The sequence below is a fragment of the Branchiostoma belcheri genome, unplaced genomic scaffold, assembly GCF_001625305.1.
Source record: "Branchiostoma belcheri isolate BF01 breed outbred unplaced genomic scaffold, Haploidv18h27 scaffold90, whole genome shotgun sequence".
Taxonomy (NCBI): Eukaryota; Metazoa; Chordata; class Leptocardii; order Amphioxiformes; family Branchiostomatidae; genus Branchiostoma; species Branchiostoma belcheri.
The window spans coordinates 976,149-997,792 of record NW_017804576.1 but is presented as its reverse complement, the minus strand read 5'-3'; the positions used below and the strand labels follow the sequence as shown (position 1 = coordinate 997,792).

At 43.0% G+C, this 21,644-nt stretch overlaps 3 protein-coding genes across 6 annotated transcripts in view; 2 read left to right on the top strand and 1 right to left on the bottom strand.

Moving 5' to 3' along the window:
* LOC109487980 (glycine N-methyltransferase-like) overlaps positions 1-9,398 on the top strand; it is a 12,378-nt gene extending 2,980 nt beyond the window's left edge. The window contains exons 2-8 of one of the 4 annotated variants that reach the window (XM_019792115.1): positions 2,147-2,274; positions 3,604-3,743; positions 3,942-4,064; positions 4,291-4,451; positions 5,271-5,321; positions 6,886-7,053; positions 8,173-9,398. In XM_019792115.1, coding sequence (XP_019647674.1) covers positions 2,147-2,274; positions 3,604-3,743; positions 3,942-4,064; positions 4,291-4,451; positions 5,271-5,321; positions 6,886-7,048 — 766 coding nt within the window. In that variant the 3' untranslated portion in view covers positions 7,049-7,053; positions 8,173-9,398. Of the gene's footprint in view, positions 1-2,146; positions 2,275-3,603; positions 3,744-3,941; positions 4,065-4,290; positions 4,452-5,270; positions 5,322-6,885; positions 7,373-8,172 lie in introns of those variants that run through there. The other 3 variants (XM_019792114.1, XM_019792116.1, XM_019792117.1) reach the window with 3 other exon arrangements.
* A 2,061-nt stretch (positions 9,399-11,459) lies between these two features.
* Positions 11,460-14,386, top strand: LOC109487986 (potassium channel subfamily K member 10-like). Its single transcript, XM_019792123.1, has 4 exons — positions 11,460-11,654; positions 12,354-12,593; positions 12,851-13,076; positions 13,344-14,386. Exons 1-4 carry the CDS (start codon positions 11,500-11,502, stop codon positions 13,887-13,889), a joined length of 1,167 nt encoding a protein of 388 aa, XP_019647682.1. The 5' UTR covers positions 11,460-11,499; the 3' UTR covers positions 13,890-14,386.
* A 2,485-nt stretch (positions 14,387-16,871) lies between these two features.
* LOC109487987 (transmembrane protein 179-like) lies at positions 16,872-21,539 on the bottom strand. The gene is made up of 4 exons (XM_019792124.1): positions 21,120-21,539; positions 18,850-18,978; positions 18,029-18,113; positions 16,872-17,357 (listed from the first exon to the last, which is right to left on the bottom strand). The coding sequence occupies exons 1-4, from the start codon at positions 21,422-21,424 to the stop codon at positions 17,196-17,198; spliced, it is 681 nt and encodes a 226-aa protein (XP_019647683.1). The 5' UTR covers positions 21,425-21,539; the 3' UTR covers positions 16,872-17,195.
* Between the last annotated feature and the right edge of the window lie 105 nt (positions 21,540-21,644).

Genomic DNA, 21,644 nt, shown 5'->3' with positions numbered 1-21,644 from the left:
TTTATTCCGGGGGTATGTTTATTTGATTTTGAAGATTTGTCCGGGGGGGGTACGTTTATTCCGGGGGGTATGTTTATTCGGCAGATGAGAGTAAGTACAAATACGTGTACAGCGTGCAAAATACCTGGTTGTCCAGTTGCCCCAGGCAACCAAATTTTACTTGGGGCAACCTATTTTTGAACCAAGGTAGCCCAGTGTGCTACCTGAAGAATGCCCCTTCTGCCCCTCGAAATCATGCCCACTTGGCTTCCACCACTGTAGCCGGCAGATGCTTTATAATAGGTATTAATGGCTATTACTAGTATCAGTTAAGTTACTAAAGGCTGTTAGAAATACATGTATTGTCAAAGGCTTATGTAATACATTACTTAATTTGAGGAAAGTAACGTTAGTAACTTATAGGTGGGGCAACCTAAAATTCTGATGGGCAACCTAATTTGTGCCATAGGTTGCCCACTGGGCAAGCTGGTTCAAAAAACACATTTTTTACACTGGTGTAGAATATTAAGTACATGTACCGGTAATACCAACAGACTAAGGTGAGAAATAAAGGCAAGAAATGTCCAGAGTGAGACTATGCATGATGTACAGAATGACTAATAAACTGGTGGATGGATTCTAATACCAGCCCAGAAAAGAACAAGAAACAGTCATGCTTTCAAATATCAGAGTTACCAACAAAGAATTGAGGTGTATACAGCTATACAGATACAGATACAGATACAGAAGAACAACTGACAAGGGAGAAAACAGTTTTGCAAAACAATATCAAATTTGGCCAGGCAGTATCCAATATGCTACTCAAAGTTTGCCTGGTGTGAAGGAAGATGCCAGTACAACTAAAAATTCCTAAAACACATAAAAGATTAGCCGAAGCCTAAACCTTGGCTTGGAGAGTGGCAGAACCAGTAGAAGATGGTGATAATGATGCCACTGCAGGCTAGGGTTGGACAAGTCCCATTGCCCACTTGCCCAGGGCAAGTAAAAGTACAGTTCGGGCAAGTAAATATCCCCCTGCACTTGCCCGATTGGGCAAGTAAATTTTTGGGATGTGGCATTATGCCCCGGTGTTTGGAGCAAACTCTCTCATCATTTTCCCATAATGTATTCCCATAATATGACTTTTTATCAGGGAACCATTTGCAAGTCTCAAACCTCCTTACTTTGGAAAATATTGGTCAAGCATAGAAGCTGAGTTTACTGAAAAAATATCTTTGTGGTAAAAATGTATGAAATAGGTCATTTATATTTTGCAATGGGCAAGTAAAAAGTTGGTTTGGGCAAGTAGAAATGACCATGTGCTTGCCCGATCGGGCAACCACTTTTGAAAACTTGTCCAACCCTGGCCGCTGATGTAAACAATAGCCTGGGTTGTAACACTCCTGGCTAATCATTGGTTTACAGCAACTGCGAAGTTCTAGCTACATGCAGAAGTCATGGTGGTGGAAAGAAGATGCCGGTGTACTCTTGTTTTGTTTTGAATGACTGGAGGTTGTTCCAGATGTGTACTGCAGTATCTACAGCAACTACTATTTGTCTTATCTACTCTATGTCGTGGCGTCGGGTGGCGTAGTGGTAGATCATTCGACTGTGAACCGGGAGACCCGGGTTCGATTCCGGGTCATACCCGGGACATTTTTTTGTCTGGACATGCACCCGACGTTGGGTTCTTGGGAAAGGCACTTAAAACGACTTTCCTCACTCCACCCAGGTGTGAATGGGTACCTAACTTCGGTTGGGGAAAGCCGTATTGAGGTCACCTTGTGGCACCGAATGGCAGCCGTACAGACCCTTGCGGCAGCTCCACAAAAATGTGGAACAAATATGTATCATGTGTATTGTGTGTATTATTATGTGTATTATTTTAATTGTTTGTATCATCTGATTGTAAACCCTGCATCAATTCAGCACTATACGGCTGCGATTGCTCGGGTTATGTTTCGCCAATAAACCATTTATTATTATTATTATATTATTATTATCTACAGCATCGACTCCATCATGCTGCTGGAGGAAGGTTTCCAGGTGACCAGCAGATGATGATGGTGGTGATGATGATGATGATGATGGTGATGATGATGATTATGATGATGATGTTGATGATGATGATGATGATATTGATGATGATGCCACTATCTTCTTACAGCATCGACTCCATCATGCTGTTGGAGGAAGGCTTCCAGGTGACCAGCAGCGATGCCAGCGACAAGATGCTGAAGTACGCCTTAAAGGAGCGCTGGAACCGCCGCAAGGAGGACGCCTTCGACAAGTGGGGTGAGTCAGTCCTCCTCAAACCTGTTGGCTCACATGTACACATGTAATTTGTTACCATTAGTTAGGCAGTAGGACCAGTGTAATACTAATAGCTCAATCAGGAAGCTTAAGAGTGCTTGCTTTGTAACTGGGAAGTCGTGAGTTCAAACCCCAAAGACTTTAAAATGGTACATACTGCTCTCTCTGCTTAGCACTCAGCATCTTTGAGAATGAGTATGGGAAAGTCAAAGACTCAAACACACAACACTACCAGTGGACTAGCCCACTGCTGTAGTCCTTGCACAATTATGTGGTGCAAGGGCTACAGAAATGGAGATGGGCACCACCCCCATGCTCAGAGTGGAACATAACCTTGTTTTCTTCATTCAAATTAAGAGCATGCCCTATTTGTTCTCTACAATAAAGTCTTGCTACATGTCACATTGCAATACTTGTAGCTTTGAAGGACATACTTTGTCTGTAATAGAAGGAGAACAATGTCTGACTTCTCTGACTTAGACTTAGACTTAGACTGGCCTGAAGTTAACTGTGTACCTTGCATGAGTGGCGTCAGGTGGTGTAGTGGTTAGAGCAATAGACTGTGAACCGGGAGACCCGGGTTCGATTCCGAGTCGTACCCGGGACATGTCTGAACATGCGCCCCGACTTTGTGCCTTTGGGAAAGGCACTTTACACGAATTTCCTCACTCCACCCAGGTGTGAATGGGTACCTAACTTCGGTTGGGGAAAGTCGTATTGAGGTCACCTTGTGGCGCCGAATGGCAGCCGCACAGACCACAAAATAATTGTGGAACAAATATGCATTTGTATTATTTGAATGTTGTAATTGTTGTGATTTGTATTGATTATTATGTGATACCCTGCATCAATTCAGCCGTATAAAGGCTGCGACTGCACGGGTACTGTTTGGACAATGAAAACCATTTATTATGAATAGGGCTGCGTACCGGTTCACTGGACTTGGATCCGGACTTGTAATAATGTTTAGGTTCAAGTCCAAAAAAACCTAAAAGTCAAGAACCGAGTCCGGACTTATTACCATAAAAGACCATTTCACATACCCCTTTTCTTTCCAAACCACCTAAAACCATCTGTAGATTGCAAAATCTTTGCTGCAAAATGAAGAAAACATTGCCATTGGGCATCGTCAAGTACCGGCCTCCATGTTATGTGGCCAACGTTTCACCCAGACAACATTGCCAACATGCAATTTTGTGTATGCCATGGGTTTAGGTCCGGACTTACAAGTCCGGAACTGAACCTAAACCTCTGGACTTGAACCTAAAATTGAGTTTAGGTATGCAGCACTAATTATGAATATTTCTGCAGTGATTGAGGAGGGGAACTGGCTGACACTGAAGGAAGACCTGGAGGACGTTGCCCCCGCGGAAGGGTTTGACGCCGTCATCTGCCTGGGAAACTCGTTCGCACATCTGCCGGACTTCGACGGGGACCAGCAAAATATCAAGGTTTGGGTCCTGTTATACCTACTCCCGGCTAGCCTCAACCAGGCCTTCCTAAGTTGCCTCTACAAGGCTTTAGTAGTGGCTGGAAGGAGTAGAAATTGGCCAAATGGACAGATAACATGGGAGTTGGTCTGCTAGATCATGAAACAAAAGGTCTTTTCAAGCAATCTTAACTTTAAATCCATTGCACAATCCCTGCAGACTGCTCTGAAGAACTTTGCTGGGATGGTGAAGCCAGGAGGAGTCCTGATGGTGGATCATCGTAACTATGACTACATCATAGAGAACGGACGAGTCCCACAGGCCAACTCACTCTACTACAAGGTGAGTCCTACAGGCCAACTCACTCTACTACAAGGTAGCTAGCTATATCACACCAAACGACTTGTTACACTCTATCTTTGCACATCTAATTGCAGGAGTTGTTTAAGCTTTCTAGGAATGATGCCCCAACTCTGCTTGGTGGTAACGAGTTCCAGTCTACTATACATGTAGTTCTTGGAGAATACGAGTTACGACTGCATTACCTTTTAATAAATTACCTCTCCAGGGTAAGCGGGTGAAGGAGATAAAGACCTCAGTGCTGTGGGTTGACGGCACCTGCAAGATGATCACGCTGGACTATACCATCGACATCAGCGAACATCCGGAGGACGACGCACCCATCAAGAAACTCCGCATCGAGGGGGAGGCAACGGAACCACAGTACAGGTGAGATATCTCTGTACAGGTGAGATATCACAGTACAGGTGAGATATCTCTGTACAGGTGAGGTTCCTTGTGTAACAGTGGGGGGGTTTATAGGCGCTACCAACTGACCCGGCCGACGGGTCTAGACCTTTTCGGCCGAGCGGTTAGAGTGTCTGACTGGGGCCCCTGAAGTTGTGAGTTCGAACCCCGGCCCGGAACCAGAAGGGTTTTTACTGGCTCCTCCTGTTTCTTACAGTGTGGGGGGGGGTCTAGACCTTGTAGCAGAGCGGTTAGAGCGTCTGGTAATGAAGCTCTGGTGCTCGGGAGGCCGTGGGTTCGAACCCCGGCCCGGGACCAGAAGAGTTTTTACTGGCTCCTCCTGTTTCTTACACTTGGCACAGGTGAGATGCTTTTGTACAGGTGAAGCTTCTCGGTACAGGTGAGACACTGGCCCTTTTCCCACTAGGATAGAATTGGATTTCGATCAAAAGCAAATATATTTGGCTCAATCCGGACACTTTTATCCGAGTGAGAAAAGGACCACTTACACTTATGTACAGGTGAAGTACTTCTGTATATGTGAGGCTCCTTGGCACAGGTGAGATACTTCTGTACAGGTGAAGCACTTCTGTATCAGGCCCTTTTGCAACTTGGATAGAATTGTCAGGATCCAGCTGAATAGATTGGCTTTGATCTGATGGAATAAGGGACTTTGAAAATCCAGATTTACAGCCCTGAAACTGCTTTGGGTGTCTTTAAAAGCCCAGACGCCATATTGTTCTTGCTGCCCTTCTGTTTTCTTCACTGCTTTGCCTTTTCTTGCCTTTCCTCATTTTGCAGTCAACAGGGGAAGGGGGACACAGCAGTCCACAGTCTACAGGACAGGTTCAGGTTTGTCAGCAGATGTTAACGTAGATACTAACAGAACTCCTTACATTCTATGTTTGTAGTTAAAACTTTTGGTCCAACACAAAAAGACACTTCAATGAAGCCACGCTGGGTCAGTCTACTGAGGAAGACCAGAGTGACTGGTCGAAAGCTCTAGGCGAGAGAACTTTTTTGTGTTGGACCAAAAGTTTTAACTATAAACATGTAACTACCAACACAGAATCTGATGAACTTTCATGATAGTCCTTACATTCTAGTATATTTGTGTGTGTGTGCGAGTGTGCCTCATGTCTGCAATCTCTCAAACACTTGTTTTTCAAAGTGGTAGATACACATAACCCAGCAGATAATTCTCATGAGCCTGTAGAAGTAGCAGCATGGGTTCTGAAGAATTTTACCTAATCTGCAAGGAGCGCTCTTTGAGATAACAGTTACTCAAGTCATGCCCGTAGCCAAGGGGGGTACGGAAGAACCCCCCCCACAAGGCTCAAAGGTCCACTTTTTGGTCCACTTTTTATCTAAAGGTCCACTTTTTGGTCCACTTTTTATGTAAAGGTCTAAGATTTTTGTTAAAAAGATGGACTCTAATCGTAGAAAAACTGCTCCCTTTGTCTTGGAAATCCTCTCAAAAACGCACGAAATGCCATTTTAGAAGGTTCATTTTTCAAAATTTTCCGGGGGAGCATGCCCCTGGACCCCCCCTAGGAACCTCGCGCCTATGGCCCTCGAGGTCCCCTAAAGCAGTGGGAAGAACCCCCCCATTCAAAATCCTGGCTACGGACATGCAAGTAAATTACTAGATATATTTTGGAAACATTGAGACATTTCAGGTAGAATCCACTTCCCGACAAAAAGCAGTTGGATTGCTACCTAAACAACAAACTACATGTGTATTCAAAATCTGTCCAGTTGCTTGAGTAGCTCTTTCTTTGGAGTCAGGATTTCTAATGTCCAGTATTCGTTTCTATGTACGGGACACAACACCAGCAACAGCTGCCTCTGTTTCGCGTGTATTGCACTGTTGCAATTTCAATAAATCAAATCAAATGTCAATGGGGAAAATTATATATGACAGGACAGGAGGTCCTTATGTAGACATGGTCACTTCATACATGTACTAGTATACAATTTTGTATTGAATTTCATTAGCAAAGTGACAGTAGTAAAGGGGCCCATGCCTGTAGCCAGGATTATGAATGGGGGGTTCTTCCCACTGCTTGAGGGGACCTCGAGTGCGAGGTTCTAATCCTAGGGGGTCTGGGCATGCTCCCCAGGAAAATTTTGAAAAATGAACCTTCTAAAATGGCATTTTGTGCATTTTTGACAGGATTTCCAAGAAGAAAATCAGAGATAGATTTTTATTCAATGACAATGGGAGCAGTTTTTCTACGATTCCAGTCCATCTTTTCAAAGAAAATCTTGGACCTTTACATAAAAAGTGGACCAAAAGTGGACCTTTGAGCCTTGTGGGGGTCTTCCGAACCCCCCGAACCCCCCCTGGCTACGGGCATGGGGCCATATATTGTGCATGTGGAATATAACAAACAGCCATGTTTCTGCCTTGCAGTAAGTTCCGTCTGTCGTACCACCCTCACCGCCTGGAGGCCTTCAGCCAGCAGCTGACGGAGGCGTTCGACGGGAACTGCAAACACACCGTGTACGGGGACTTCAAGCCGGTGGACCAGGTCAAGGACCCCGGATACTACATCCACGTGGTCCAGAAGTTATAGTGGTGGAAACACACTGTGAAATTACGGCTGTGTACCTATAAATGTAACATCTGATGTACAGGTACAGGTCCAGAGGTTTAGGTACAGGTCCAGACCTGAACACTTTTTTGCTGCTTATAATACTCTAGCTTTTCTTGAAAGATCATTCTGTTGCATATTAGTTATGCTCCTTCTTCATGTCACTTTGGTGAAGGATCCAGGCTACTACATCCACGTGGTCCAGAAGTTATGATAGTGGAAGCCCACATCTGTGAAACACACAGCTTTGCTTGGCACTGTTTTAGCAAAATACAAATGTACTAGCCTCTACCAGGCACCGCGGTCATTGCTGGAAAAATAGTAGAAATTGGCCAGAATAAAGGGATAGTACCAAATCCCTCGTCACTTTGCTCTCTGCTCGGGTTAAGATATGAGAGTTGTACTGGGGCCGCGAAAGGCCATTAGCGCCCAAACAGAGGCAAAATGACTGGGTCATCATTGCGCGGGGATTTTTTTTTTTTTTTAACTTGACATGCGTCTCCCCTACCGATTCCCCGGGATGCGCAATGGTTCGGTCCCCTTTATCCTACCCGCGACCACAGAGTGACACCAGATGGGGGGTGCGTGCTATCTTACCCTCCCTGCGCGCAAAGCAACTCGGGATAGTGTACCAGAGAAGATCCCAGGCCATGATTCCGTGGGTCGCCAATTGGATCGTCTATATGGCCCAGGATCTTCTCGGGTATACTATCCCTTTATTTCGGCCAATTTCTACTATTTTTCCAGCGATCTGCGGTGTCTGGTAGAGGCTAGCAAAATACAGGTTTGGTATGCATACGGTAGTTGTAAAATTTAAGGTTTGTTCCAACCAAGGAGGTTATAGTCTCCACTACAGTATGACTGACTTCTTCCAACACATTGTTACACAACAGAAACTGAATTTTCAGTCAATCTGTTTGTGGTGCAGAAGTTATAGTGTAAACCCACGTGACTGTGAAATGCTCACATGGAGTTTTAGCTTGGAACTGTTTTATCAAAACACAGGTTTGGTATTCATAGTTGTAAAATTTATGGGGACTTCAAGCCTGTGGACCAGGGCAAGGATCCCGGATACTACGATACTACATACAGAAGTTAAAGTGGTTGAAACCCACTGTGAAATAGCACATTGGCAGAACGTACTACTGTAACACCTATGCTGAACCCGTAATGTATTATGCATAGCACTTCGGCAGAATATCTCATATAATAAGGTCGTATGTGCGCATATAAGGCTAACATCCCGTCTATATAGTTTCCAAATGTTGTGTTGGAAAAGATATCTGATGCAATGTTGACCAAACCAACGAAAACCATGAAAAATCAGGGTTTTACGCAGGCGCAGTACGTTCTGGCAACATGCTCTGTAAAATGCACAAGTGTTTTAGAGTTTTAACTTGTGGCACTGTTTTATCAAAATACAGCAATGCAAGCGCGGGTGGATCTTAATACTGTATTTCCTTCCTTTGAAGGTGATGGTTACTGTTTGATGTAAACCCTCTTGCACAAGCGGAGTTTTACTTTGCACTGTTTTATTGAAATACAGTTTCGGTATTCATGGTTGTGAAGTTCAAGCTTTGTTCCAACACATCAAAAACACTCACCCCAATTCAATTTTATGTTGATCTCTTTGACCTTCGTCAGATGACTGACCCACTGTGCTGACTTTCCAGAATCTGGGATCACATAATGATGTCAGGAGTGAATCAAAAGTTGTGGAGAGTGTATCTGTTGTGTTGGAACAAAGTTAAAATTTTACAACTACGGATGTTCTACCAACACAGATGAGCTTTCATTCGAATATTAGAAGGTTTGGTATTCGTAAAGCAATGCAAGAGTGGGAAGTGTTTCTTTCAAGGGCCATTTTGCATATCGCTATGAATCTAAAGGTGTAAATGTTACTGTGTAAAATTACCTGAAGTTCACTACATTATGTACAATCTTAATGATTGTAGCTGAATTCAATTTAAGAAACCACCTGTGTTGTTGAAATTTATTTTAATCATGACTGAAATTTTATTGAAAGTTCAATTCTTGATCTTTGGGAGTTCTAACATTTGTGATATCATATGTTTTTTCAGTTCCCAATTTTTATGACAAGAAGTGTGCTCTTCTTCAATAAATTTTAAAAGGTATTGTTGGTGTAGGATAATGCAGATGTTAGACAAGACCCATGAGTGTCTCTCCACTGGGCTAAACCGCAACAGGGATAATTGAGTGTACGGAAAACTGTATGTAACAGTTCTACACTAAGGTGTACCACTGAAGAAATGTGTACTGTGTACATTTTAGAAACCTATGGTGGATAATAATAAAAAAAATGAGGTATAAAATAGCCTGTCGTGCTTTCTGTATTTGTAGGCATACTAAATCGTGACGATAATTCAGTTATAGTGTTGTGAAACAAAAAATGTAAGGTATAATGCAATTGTGCTTTTGTCTATCAATAGATCTTATATAGGCCTTGTGTAAGATTATTTAACGTTGCAATATAACTTTGGCCGCTGGATGGAGCCGCTTGAATTCTTGTTACACCGCCTTCTGAAACAAGACAACGTTAGTCGTTACCCCATGATTGCGGTATACATGTACCATGAAAGGACAGGAATCATTTCTTACTTCCAAGGTGACCTACCTCCCCTGAGCAATTTTTCTCCTAAATTTCTTTGGCTAAATTGTTCTGCCTTTTGAACCCGCGTTTTAGTCAGGTGGTTTCTAGCCTTCGACGACGCAAAGAAGACAGAGAACTTTCAAAGGAGAGCAGTTAGTCGTCGGTACCCACAGGTGAGAACCAACTCTGGAGCGAACGTGAACAAACCAGGATGGCATCAAGGCCAATGCATTCTCATCCAATGCATTCATGAGAATGAATTGTGTGTATGGTGTACGGCGATATTGCTTTGATTTTGTGTAGTTTGCTTGTGTTTGAATACAGTACATTGGCATGAAGGGGGATTTTTTCTACCGCAGATTGACACTTAAGGTCAGGTTAGAGACGGCAGGCTAGCTGGCTGGCAGACTGGGAGTAAGTAAATGCGCAAACTTGACTTGTTTGCAACAAAGTTTCTGTCCTACTTGGCCCGTTGAAACTACGTCAGGCCATCTGTTTCGTTGTGCCAATGAATACGACTAAGTACACAGTACACAGAATACTGTCCGGAGGTTTCAAATCTCCAATTTCCTGTTCTGTTCCAAGGGAAAAGCATCAAGTGATGGCAAGAACGTTAATTCTGTTTGGACGGCTACAAATTTAACGTCCGAATAAACACTCCATGTATATGAGCTTTTTGCGGACAAACTGGCTTAAATATGTACACGTAACGTTCGTTTGAACATTTGTTTTTTCATGAGAGGCCCAAATTTTCATTGAGTTCATAACGTACCTTAACCACAAAGAATACGCCAAAAACACCCTTCACCTTCACCTTCACCGACGTAATCACAAAGAATTTTCAATTTGTTGTTGCTTCTAATGATGTATGACTAAGCCAGACCTGCCACGACCGTGCAGGGATTGTTTATACAGCTTCTAACAAATTTATGTGTATTTTATGACTTATTCATACAAAATTGTACAAAAAATACAGTGGTATCTACATGGGTTGGGCAGAAATGCTCATTCAATTTTTGTCCGTGCCCGTCTCGATTCTCATGCCTTTTGCATTATGAATTTCTATAACGTTATACCTTTCAATTGAACCTAGTACTGCCTACAGTTGTTGTAGCTGTGAAGCAAGACTTGGTCCTGGGTCAGGTCGGGACAATACCTGTAAAGTCACGCCTGGTGGTACTGTAGTGGGCGGGGCGTGCACACGGCGCAATTGTTGTGCCGCTCCGTGCGTCTAAATAGACCGAGATATTCAGGAGACTATCATGGGACGCTTCAGCTTCACAATAAGGAACTCCGGAGTAATGCCTCGCTTAAGTCACGCATTATCGGCATGCTGGTGGGCCGTGTGCACGTTCGTGACACCCTGAGCCGCCTGAAAACAGGTGCGTGCTCACTTTGAAACATTCATGCCGCTTGTCACGCCAACAGGCAGACGGCCGCCAGGCTCGTAACAATGGATCGGACAGCCGATCTTAACGACTTCTGATAACTTACCTGTCTGATAGACGACTCAAGGTTATGCTCTGGATCTTTTCAACGAACCGGCTTGCGCTCGAGGTTGGTTGGAGTTCTCCTTTGGCAGGCCACCTGGCGGACTTGTGGCCAAGATTTAGCCATCCGTGTCTACATTTCTACGGCTAGCCGGAAAGCAAGCACCGTAAGAAGGCTTGTTTTGCTTGTTCACGTTTCGCCTCTTCAGTTCTCAAGTTCTACCTGCTGCCGGCACTGGTCATTTCACCTGTGGAAAGCTGGACGTATCTGTAGTCCCTGTACTGCATATTTACATCAACTGCGCAGTCTTTGTAAAGTCTGAACTTCCGTCATGAGGAAGCTGACGCTGGTCGGGCTTCTGGTCGTCTTCGTGGGCTACATTTTCGCGGGCGGCGGGATCTTCCACTGGCTGGAGGCGGAGGCGGAGGAGAAGATGCGGAAAGACCTGTTCCGAAAGCAGGAGGAACTTCTCCGCACGCTGGAAAGGTTCGTCCATTTCGTACTATAACAGGGGTGATACATTGAATTTCATACAAATCTTGTCTTCGGCTAGCCATGATGTATTATGATAACTCTGTAAATTTGTATACGAATGTCTAAAGAAGAGAGAAGAAACATGTACAGCTTAGATATAGACATAGATATAGCTAGAACATAGCAAAGTTTGCCTAATCCTTATTTGCAACTAAAGAGTGCATTTAGCCCCACTGGGGCATGAATATGCAATAAACTTCATTGTCATCGTCACTATACTGCCCTATTTATGACCAACAAAGAGCAAATCTTCTCTGCACTCTTCAGAACCTAGTAGGATCAATTTTCGACTTGAACAACCTATCCAACAACGAGCTGGTGTGTTACGCCGAAAGGCGGTTATACCGGCCATACAGATACAGATATCCTGACAAGCCTGTGTCGACTTGCTTCTCAGGGGTTCACCCTTGTTGTCACTAGAAACCAACTGTAATATTCTGGCGTTAACCCAATCATACATTGCTGACACTAAACGCAATTCACAATGCTATAACTGCTTTGCTATAACATCATTGTTACTCTGGACTATATAAGTCAATTGATGTATATTTTGTGTTATTTATACCTGTTATTGTCAATTTTAATTCCCTTTTCTCAGCGGTGGCGTGAAAATTGTACCTTTGTGTTCTGTCATGTTGCCTAATAAAAAAGGTTCGTCGGTAGCCACGACGCGCACGACTGTCTCCAGGGCGGGACGACCTCGGAGAGTCCCTCCCCGCCCGCGCTGGACCAGCTGGACTGTCACGAGCAGCTGGGCTGCGTGTCGTCTGAAAACGTCACGGCCGTTCTACAGTCCGTTGTCAGTTATGTAAACAAGAGGGGCCAGAACCTGACCAGGGAGGGACGCTGCGTCGAGACCATCGACATGCCTCTACTGGTCCTGACTCACAGGTACGTATACCGTGCGCACTCAGGATTACTAACTACCTCATCTATATTGTGTATATCCACCTCCTATGTTGCCTTTTGATTTGATTTCATTCGACTCTGTACCGTTTTGTATTTTGATGTTCCCCTTTGATGGTGTCTTTTAAACCCACTTGGGCCGGGCGGCGTGTAGTCGCAAGATACAAATGAATAAACTTTCCTTCCTTCCTTCCCTCCTTCCTTCCTTAACTCATCCGTCCATTCATTCATGATAATCACAGGCAGCTGGATGACATCATCCTGAAGGCCCACCAGGCCGGCAGACGGGGTCTCGACCCGCTCAGCACCCAGCAGAACAGCTCCCCGCCTCAGTGGTCCTTCCTGGCGGCCGTCGGCTTCTCGCTAACGCTGGTCACCACCATCGGGTACGGGAACATCGCGCCCAGCACGTGGGGAGGCAGGGCCCTGTGCGTGGTCTACGGGCTCATCGGCATCCCGCTCTACCTGGTTTGTTTTGTTTATCTGTTTATGTATTTATTTAGCCAGGGGACATATCGCCCTAAAGGCCGCTTTTCAATGTACCCTGGGGGGACAATCCCCAAACACAATAAAAATGATAACAATATAACATAAAGTAATAACCGAACAAACTTATGTACAATCAAATTAAAATAAGTTAACTTAATGGTAAGCACGAACTTAAGTAACTGAAGAATAAGTGATCCAAAATAGGCATACATGTACATCACATAATTTCAAATCAAACATAAACAGGTTCTCCTGGACGGCGTCGGCAGACTGCCCGGCGGGCTGGTGCGGGACTTAGCTGTCCGCGTCTACATCTCCAGAGGCTGGAACGCCAACACCGTTCGGAGGGTCGTCTGGTGCTGCCTGTTCACGTTCGGTCTGTTTCTGTTCTACCTGCTGCCGGCACTGGTCATCTCGCTAGTGGAGAGCTGGACGTACCTGGAGGCCCTGTACTACATGTTCGTGTCGCTCAGCACGATCGGGTTCGGGGACTACGTGGCGGGAGTGCAGCTGGGGAGGTCCTACTGGGCCGCTTACAAGATCCTCGTCTTCTTCTGGATCGCCAGCGGACTGGCCTTCCTGGCCATGGTGTTCGATCTGTTGAAGCGGGGAATCCAGGGCCTAGATGAGCCGGACAAGACGGAGTCATACAACCTGCCCAAAACTGTTACTAAAAACCGGCGTCAGGAGAAGGTTCACAGCAACGGGGCGGCTGGACAGGCACATGTGGACATGAAGTCCGAGAATAACGACTACGTTTATGAGAACATGGCAATGGACAAGATGCAATAATCATATTTGTACGTATACGTAGCTATTAATAGCTTTAATCAGACATTTGAATAACCATGAAAAGGGCTACACTACGACATCTTTAAATACTAGTATATGAAATTATACAGCATCTGGTAACAAAGCAGGTGCACATCTTTGTGTAAATTTTCACAATGGAGAGGACTTTATGGTTTTGATTTATTTATACATACACTGAGGATAAAATCTATCGCATGACTGGCGTCACTTCTTTAATCATTTATCATGTAATACCATAAACCAGCTTGCCATTAAAAGTCGGGCTGGTTTCAAAACTTCTTATTTCAAATGTTTATGTATGAACATATCATTGCCAGGTAAGTACAATTTTATATGCAAGATACGCAGTGGTATATATCAAGGCATAAACGAAGCTGTTAAATGAACGTATAGACAACTAGCATGCCTACAATATGTATGCACACATACAGTGGAAAAGAAATATTTATTGCAATATCATTCTTGTTTTAATGTTAGGAGTGTTTATTTCTTTGCAAATCAGAAATTCTATGACACAATATTCTACAATGGGATGCCTGAAACAACAATATCAGTCATCTTCATTACAGGCTGCCAAGATGTTGTACTACTCTGGGACAGACCAGAAAGGACTGGGGCTTTGTGAATAAAATTGGAGAAAGTTGCAAAAGATGAAAGGATTATGCTGGAGAAGATGCTGGTTATATCTTAACAGTATAAAATGGTAAACATCTGGAGAAAAACTTTAAACACCAACTATACTTGTACACAAGCCCCTGTGTTCTTCCTGGTCTGTACCTTAGAAAGTTGGACTTGAGGACACTCCTTCAAAACTTCACATAACCAAGGAGCTTTATGCTCCCTGGAAACATATTAGGCATCCATCAGTTAGGTCCATACTGAACTACTCCCACCATATAACACATTAAATAAACTGTACGCCAAATATAATATATCTGTAAGACACCATTATACATATTTAAGCAGCATTTGAAGCACAAACCAGCTCCAGCTCCAAAAGCTATAGTTGATAGCCTCTAACAGGCTTCAGAAGTGGCTTGAAAGAGTAGACAGACAGCCTGCCAGGAAAGCAACAAACTGTTCTCAGACCAACTCCCCTGGCATGTTATCTATTTGACCAGGTTTTCTACTCTTTCTTCACCTGTATACCACACTAGATATGTGTACATTCTGTACTACCTCTACATTACTCGTCAGCTCCATGTGTTCAAACAAAGTTATCACACACAGTACAAGGGCTATACAAGCAGGGGAAAGATAAGATTGCATCTTGGTTAATGACTGTGGATCCCTTCACTTCATGAAAATTATGTACATCATAGCATTTGAATAGTAATGATAAATATATAGTATTACATGGTTAAACAATATTATAAAGGATTGAAATTTTTTCAGCAATCAATTATAGAGAACCACATGATATATTTGAAGGAACAGCCACTTACTAGTATTTGTACCTGCTCACTACATTCAAATAAACCCTGCTTTTAGGAACCAAAGTTCCAGAAGAAATTCAATCACCTTTCATAACCCACTATCATTTACCGTAGCCACTAACATTTTCTAATACAACGACGAAACAGGAATGTTTCATTTAAATGCAGAAGACTATTCAGTATATACTAGCAGTCAGCTACAGTAAACCATATTTTGTATGACGTAAAATTGGTACAGCTTGATATGAACAGTGAAAAAAAGCTATTACAAAACCTGATAGGAAACCAGCTAATAAAAATAGATATGTAGTATACATTACACCTTTATATATCTATTGTCACTGGAGCCATACATGTATATGAACTGTCAATGAGACCTAAACCTAGCCAATATATCTGATAATACTGGCTGTAGTAACTATTATAAATACTGACTACTAGTATTTCTTTACACATGTAATTCAAGCTCTACTTCCAATCAATAGTAAGGCATGTACACCATTGTCATGTCATGTCAATGCAAAACTTGAATATAGTAGATTAGTCACTACAAAATGGGCCATGGGAAATCTGTAGAAGTCACAAACCAGTAACTAACAAAACGAAACTCTCTGACAGAATTGATTTGTTTTTAACTTAATGCTGTATTTTGATGTTTCATGCAATAATTTCTGAAATAAGTTACATTATTGCAGCAAGCAGAAATGTACCCAGCTTGTAGTGGCTGCTGAAGCATTTTGTTAATAGCATTTTTTGTTATATACTGAAAATGTAGACTTTTGCAATGTCTAATAGGCACGTTCAACGTGTAAGAGCTATAATGCCTCAATTTCACCAAAACTACAACCACACCTCAATGGTCTATCAGTCTAATGCAGTGTAAAAAATGCTATGAAGACTTCCTCCTTTCCATTGTGAGGAGTTTCTGGGAATATTTTCATCATGTTGGTATGAGAAGACTCCTTTTCTCTGTTGTTTTATCTGTACTGTTGTTTATGTCCGATATATTTCAGTGACCATTTCCCACCTTCTTCAGGGCAACGACTGTGACAACACTCGTTGGGACTAAACTTGTGAGTTTGAGTTGTAATACTGCAGCAGTGACACCTAGCTGCAGTATGAATCAGAACCAGTCATTGTTGCCCTGAACTAGGTGGCTGACTGTCACCAAAACGTTGGCTGTGAAAACCCATTGCTTGTTGAGTAAAGAACCTTCTTGCAATCTATTGCCAACCAGATGAAATTATTCACAAAAACTCCTTGAATGCATTTGATGAGCTTGTCATTTAGGGGCCTCTGCTCTGTGGTTGCCATCTAGATAAGGCCTAGGAAAAAATGTTGTGTTTCCTGTTTCGGTCCTGAAAAAATTAAGGTCCGTATAGGTTAAGGCATTATCTATTTTTTCCCCTTTTTTAGACTTTGGTGATCTCTAGTGATTGAACTTATATAATACAGTTTAGTAAAACTTGCATGAGAACACTTATTTTTCAATGTCAATGTTGGAAACAGATTGTACAACGTTTCATCACGTGTCAGATCATGGAGCTAGAAAAGGTCAATTAGCTTTAAAAATTATGTCCCTTGCAGGAATCCAGAAATAAAAGGGCAGGGTCGGCACACCGGTCTTTCTAGGGTTGGTTGGGAAACAGGAAACAACATTTTTTTCTAGGCCTAAGGGCCTCTGCTCTGTGGTTGCCATCTAGATGAGTAGGTACCTCTGCTCTTAGCCTGGGTGCCATCCTTCGTAGTTTCTGCCGGTTCCCTAATGTCCTTGGTAGCCAGTGACATTAGGGAGCCGGTGGAAACTACAGAGGATGGCACCCAGGCTACTCTGCTCTGTGGTTGCCAGCTAGATGAGTAGTGGCCTCTGCTCCCTGGTTGTGCCGAGCATGCGGTCTTTCTCGCGCTGCAGACTGCGCAGAATGTCCTCCCGCTGGTGGTAGTTGTAGACCCTCAGTCCGGTCAGCATGGTCGCAATCAGCCAGCACACCCACCCACACCAGCTCCCAAACTGGACAGAGGGAAACAGGAAGAAAGTGATCGTGATCTACTTTTGACAAATATTTTTTAAATAGTACACACAACATAAATATTAGCTACTTTGGGGGAATTTCGAGATGCACTCTGTCTCTTCGTGAACCCAGAAATATCTCGTCTTGGAGAAATGAAATTCCCCTAGATTTTTTTAACAAGAACAATTAACAGTGGACCACAGCTTAACTTCCCGTTCTAAGGACCGCAACCCTTTACAATACTGTGCATGTCGGGTGAGCAACATTGACAACACCTGGGATTTGAACTCCCAATCTCTTGATCCAGTGGCATTAAGGTCACTAACCACTGAACTATCCGGTATCCATGCTACAGAAGGAACCACATGGTCACAAACACATGTAAATCAGCGATGAGGACTTTCATATAATAAGTGTAAGTCACAAGAGAGTTGATAGTCACAAAGAAACGTTTAATTAGTACTAATAGATCAAAGATTGCATACATGTAGATGACAGGGCTTAGTTGTTTTCTGTGAAAGTTGTGTGTGCTGAATCAAACCTAGTGGCCATACATGTACTAGTATGCAACTTGAAAGTAAATTATTCTGTGTACCTCATCATTAGTCCATATATCATGTGTTACATGTAAAATCTGTGCTATGGGATGCATACTACAGGCTGTACAGACCTGAACCATCCCTAACTGGATGTAGAAGGAGGATGTGTCTATCCCCTTCCAGTTCAGCCAGCTGGAGTACTGGGCTTCCTCACACCTGTGGTGGGCACAAACTACAAACTCACTGTAATGCACAACTGATCATAGCCTTTATCAGAGTCTTTATCCTCTATGAAAATAGGGGAGGATAAAGACTTGGAATCTAAAATACTAGTAGGTCAGGTAACCAGGGTAAAGCGATCAAGCTCTCTTCATTTATCTGTTAGCCAGGAATAGTGCACTCCTCGAGTGCTTTTATAGATTTATTTTTGTATATTGTAGCTAATGGCGGCGATGACTACTATAACGGGCAAGTAGCTCGTAGGGATGGATTGGTGGCTAACTTCTACGGTGATCTATATGGAAACTAGTGCTGCATACCTAAACCCACATTTAGGTTCAGGTCCGGATTCAAGTCCAGAGGTTTAGGTTCAGCTCCGGACTTGTAAGTCCGGACCTAAACCCATGGCATATACAAAATTGCATGTTGGGTACCTTGCAATGTTGTCTGGGTGAAATTTTGGCCACATAACATGGAGGCCGGTACTTGACGATGCCCAATGGCAATGTTTTCTTCATTTTGCAGCAAAGTTTTTGCAATCTATGGAAGGTTTTAGGCGGTTTGGAAAGAAAATGGGTATGTGAAATGGTCTTTTATGGTAATGAGTCCGGACTCGGTTCTTGACTTTTAGGTTTTTTGGACTTGAACCGAAACATTATTTCAAGTCCGGATCCAAGTCCAGTGAACCGGTATGCAGCACTAATGGAAACCTTAATAAGCAGGAGTTACTGACATGGAGATGTGCTGTGTGACCTCCTGGCACCAGGCTGACAGTCCCATGGTCAGGATGATGGCAGACGTGAACAACATCGTCGTCAGCACGAAGTTCGTCACAAATGACACAAAGGCGTCCAGGAAAGAGCTGTTAAAAGATAGGTAACAAGATGTGAAAAAAAGGTAACATTAGGTAAAGTCAGTCCCTCCAAGCCTTTTTGAGGCCATCGGTGCAGTGGGTTGTTGATCCACCTTATCTATGGTAAGGTATTGGAAGGGGGAGCCCATCCCTAGTCGGCCTCTCCTTCCTTCAGGACGAAGTTCGACACAAAGGCATCCAGGAGGGAGCTGGAAGCAGCACAGGGGGAAGATGTAAGAAAAAAAACAATATCATTGTAGTCCCATAGTCCCCTAGCCTCTTCCAATGCTTCAGAAGTGGCTGTAATGAGTAGAAACTGGCCAAATAGACACTCAGATAACATACTCAGGAGTGGTAAATTGAATGAATGAAAACCTTTATTGTACGCAAATATCCACTGGGTTCAGTACAGGTCACAGGAAAGACGTCACAGTTTGTTTACAGTTTGCAAGAAATATATACAATGTACAAGCTAGCGCTAATTCTATGTACTATGGACATACATGTATGGTCTAATAATTACGATAATTTGGCTTCTTCTCGCTTCTTAGTAATGATGTAGATATAAGTACAGGACCGACTCCCCTGGCATGTTATCTGTCTATTTGAACATTTTCTACTCTTTGCAGCTGCTTCTGAAGCCTGACAGAGGCTACCTTAGCCCTTTCCTTCCACTGCAAATCCCAGAGATTGGGGCCAAGACCTCTTGATCTCCTGTCCAGTTACCTTTACCACTTGGCCATTTGGCGTCACCTACAAGAATTGTAGTACATGAATTATTAAAAAAAACACTCTAGCAGTTCTTGATGAGGTTTTGTAGCATTTCTGATGTACACTTTGGAAAGAGAAACTGGGAACTGGTTATAACTTATAGGAACTGGTATGAAAACTTCTAACGTGGAGAATTAGAAGTGTAAAAATCAAAATCTAACTTTTTAAAATGGAACCTTCCTTTGAATGCTACACTGATCAATAACAGAATGCTTCTGTACATAACAATGGTGACAATCCAATGTTTTAAATTGTTGGTTGGTAAAACACGATTTAAAATGAAAGGCCAGTTCTAGTGTTTGTTGACTCAAACACAGAACAATGCTCTGCATTGTTTCCACATGACAGTCACATGACATCACAATAATCACATGACATAATTAGTTTCGTAACATTACATTACATTTCATAGTTATGCAGCAAGTTTAAACTGTAAACTCACCCAAATTAAACTTGCTGCATAATGACTTCTACCAACACAGATGAACTTTCAAGATAACATTTCATAGTTCTGTATATATAACGTTACACATCCTAAAGAGGTAAGGAGTGGGATCATATTCAGCCAAACAATTTAAAATCTTGTACCTCAGATTATGTCAACTGATAACATGGCTACAAGGTAGCAGAACACAGTTTTCGCCCTATGGGGATTCCTATAGTTAAGCACCTCGAGGTGACTCACTTCGACGCGGTAAAAATTATAGTAGGGTGCACTATTGAATCACGGCCAATTAATATGTTGAAATATACGGTATATTCTACAAAATAACTGAAAACCAAAAAAAGTTATCGTTTTTTAACATAATGACGACCACTTTGATTTGGCCCTCTATCGGGGTCAACGGAACTGCAGCCGGCTCACCCTGGAACGTGGTTGCTTAATGCCGCGCATTTATACACGAACAGGGAAATCTTCACAATCCAACTCATACTGTGTACAAGCCGATACCTTTCCTTACCACACAGTGCAGTTCATTCATGGCTACCTCTCACATAAGTCGCTTTAGACAGGATGCGAGAGGTTTGTCTGCACTACTTTCTATACCCGCGTCATAGACTCCGGGGGTCGCGGATAATTACTGTGTTCTGCGACCACAATTCACACGATGATGATGATGAATCAAGGAGGTCTAGCTTTGCTAAATATGACTGTGTAGTATTAACGTTACATCTTAAACATAAAGTAGACTAAGAGTAGAGTGGAGTAGAGTAGAGAATAAAGACTCATCTTACAGTGCTTGTAGACTGATAGACAGAACAGACATAATATGATAACTTCGTATTATCGTATTATAAAAATTCATACAAATGGGTTACACTTGCAAAACATGACTAAGGCTACAGTAAGAAGGTTTATTTTGGTTCATGTTTAATACCTGTCGAGTCCCTTATACAGGAAGTAGGAGGTCCTGACGACCTGCACGAATGCCACGATCATGGTGACGACGCCCATGTAGATGGAGTAGTTACAGACGGACTGGGAGCCCCAGTAGGTGACGTCCATCCTCCAGCCAACCTCCGAGCTCGCGTTCACACTCCAAGTTCCCCTCGCGTAGAGCAGGCACTTGCCGTCAAAGTTCCTCTGATTCTGGCCCATTGGAACCGCCATGAAGAACGATAACAGCAGTGCCAGCACGTATGCCGTGCACTGGGACAGCAGGAGAGTGTTTCCGATACCCATGACTTGCGGGAATAGGTTTTACATCGCTAGAAATAAACTACAAAATTTACTACTTCTTGTTTCATATTTCCTCCATTTTGAGGTCCCCCAGTCACCAATGTTTTGGGGCCTCTCGATCTTTATGGTGGCCTATAGTATAAACATAGGTGCCAGAATATTATAAGAATAAAAACACTCAGCTTAGAAAAACTATTCACAAACAAACAAAATATACTTTTGT

Excerpts from the sequence above, each read along its gene's own strand:
- LOC109487986 (XM_019792123.1), top strand. The coding sequence starts at position 11,500 with ATGAGGAAGCTGACGCTGGTCGGGCTTCTGGTCGTCTTCGTGGGCTAC. Across the intron at positions 11,655-12,353 it reads CTTCTCCGCACGCTGGAAAG|GTTCGTCGGTAGCCACGACG; the intron begins GTTCGTCCATTT and ends CTAATAAAAAAG. Across the intron at positions 12,594-12,850 it reads CTACTGGTCCTGACTCACAG|GCAGCTGGATGACATCATCC; the intron begins GTACGTATACCG and ends TGATAATCACAG.
- LOC109487987 (XM_019792124.1), bottom strand. The coding sequence starts at position 21,424 with ATGGGTATCGGAAACACTCTCCTGCTGTCCCAGTGCACGGCATACGTG. Across the intron at positions 18,979-21,119 it reads CTGTATAAGGGACTCGACAG|CTCTTTCCTGGACGCCTTTG; the intron begins GTATTAAACATG and ends ATCTTTTAACAG. Across the intron at positions 18,114-18,849 it reads GTCACACAGCACATCTCCAT|GTGTGAGGAAGCCCAGTACT; the intron begins GTCAGTAACTCC and ends TGCCCACCACAG.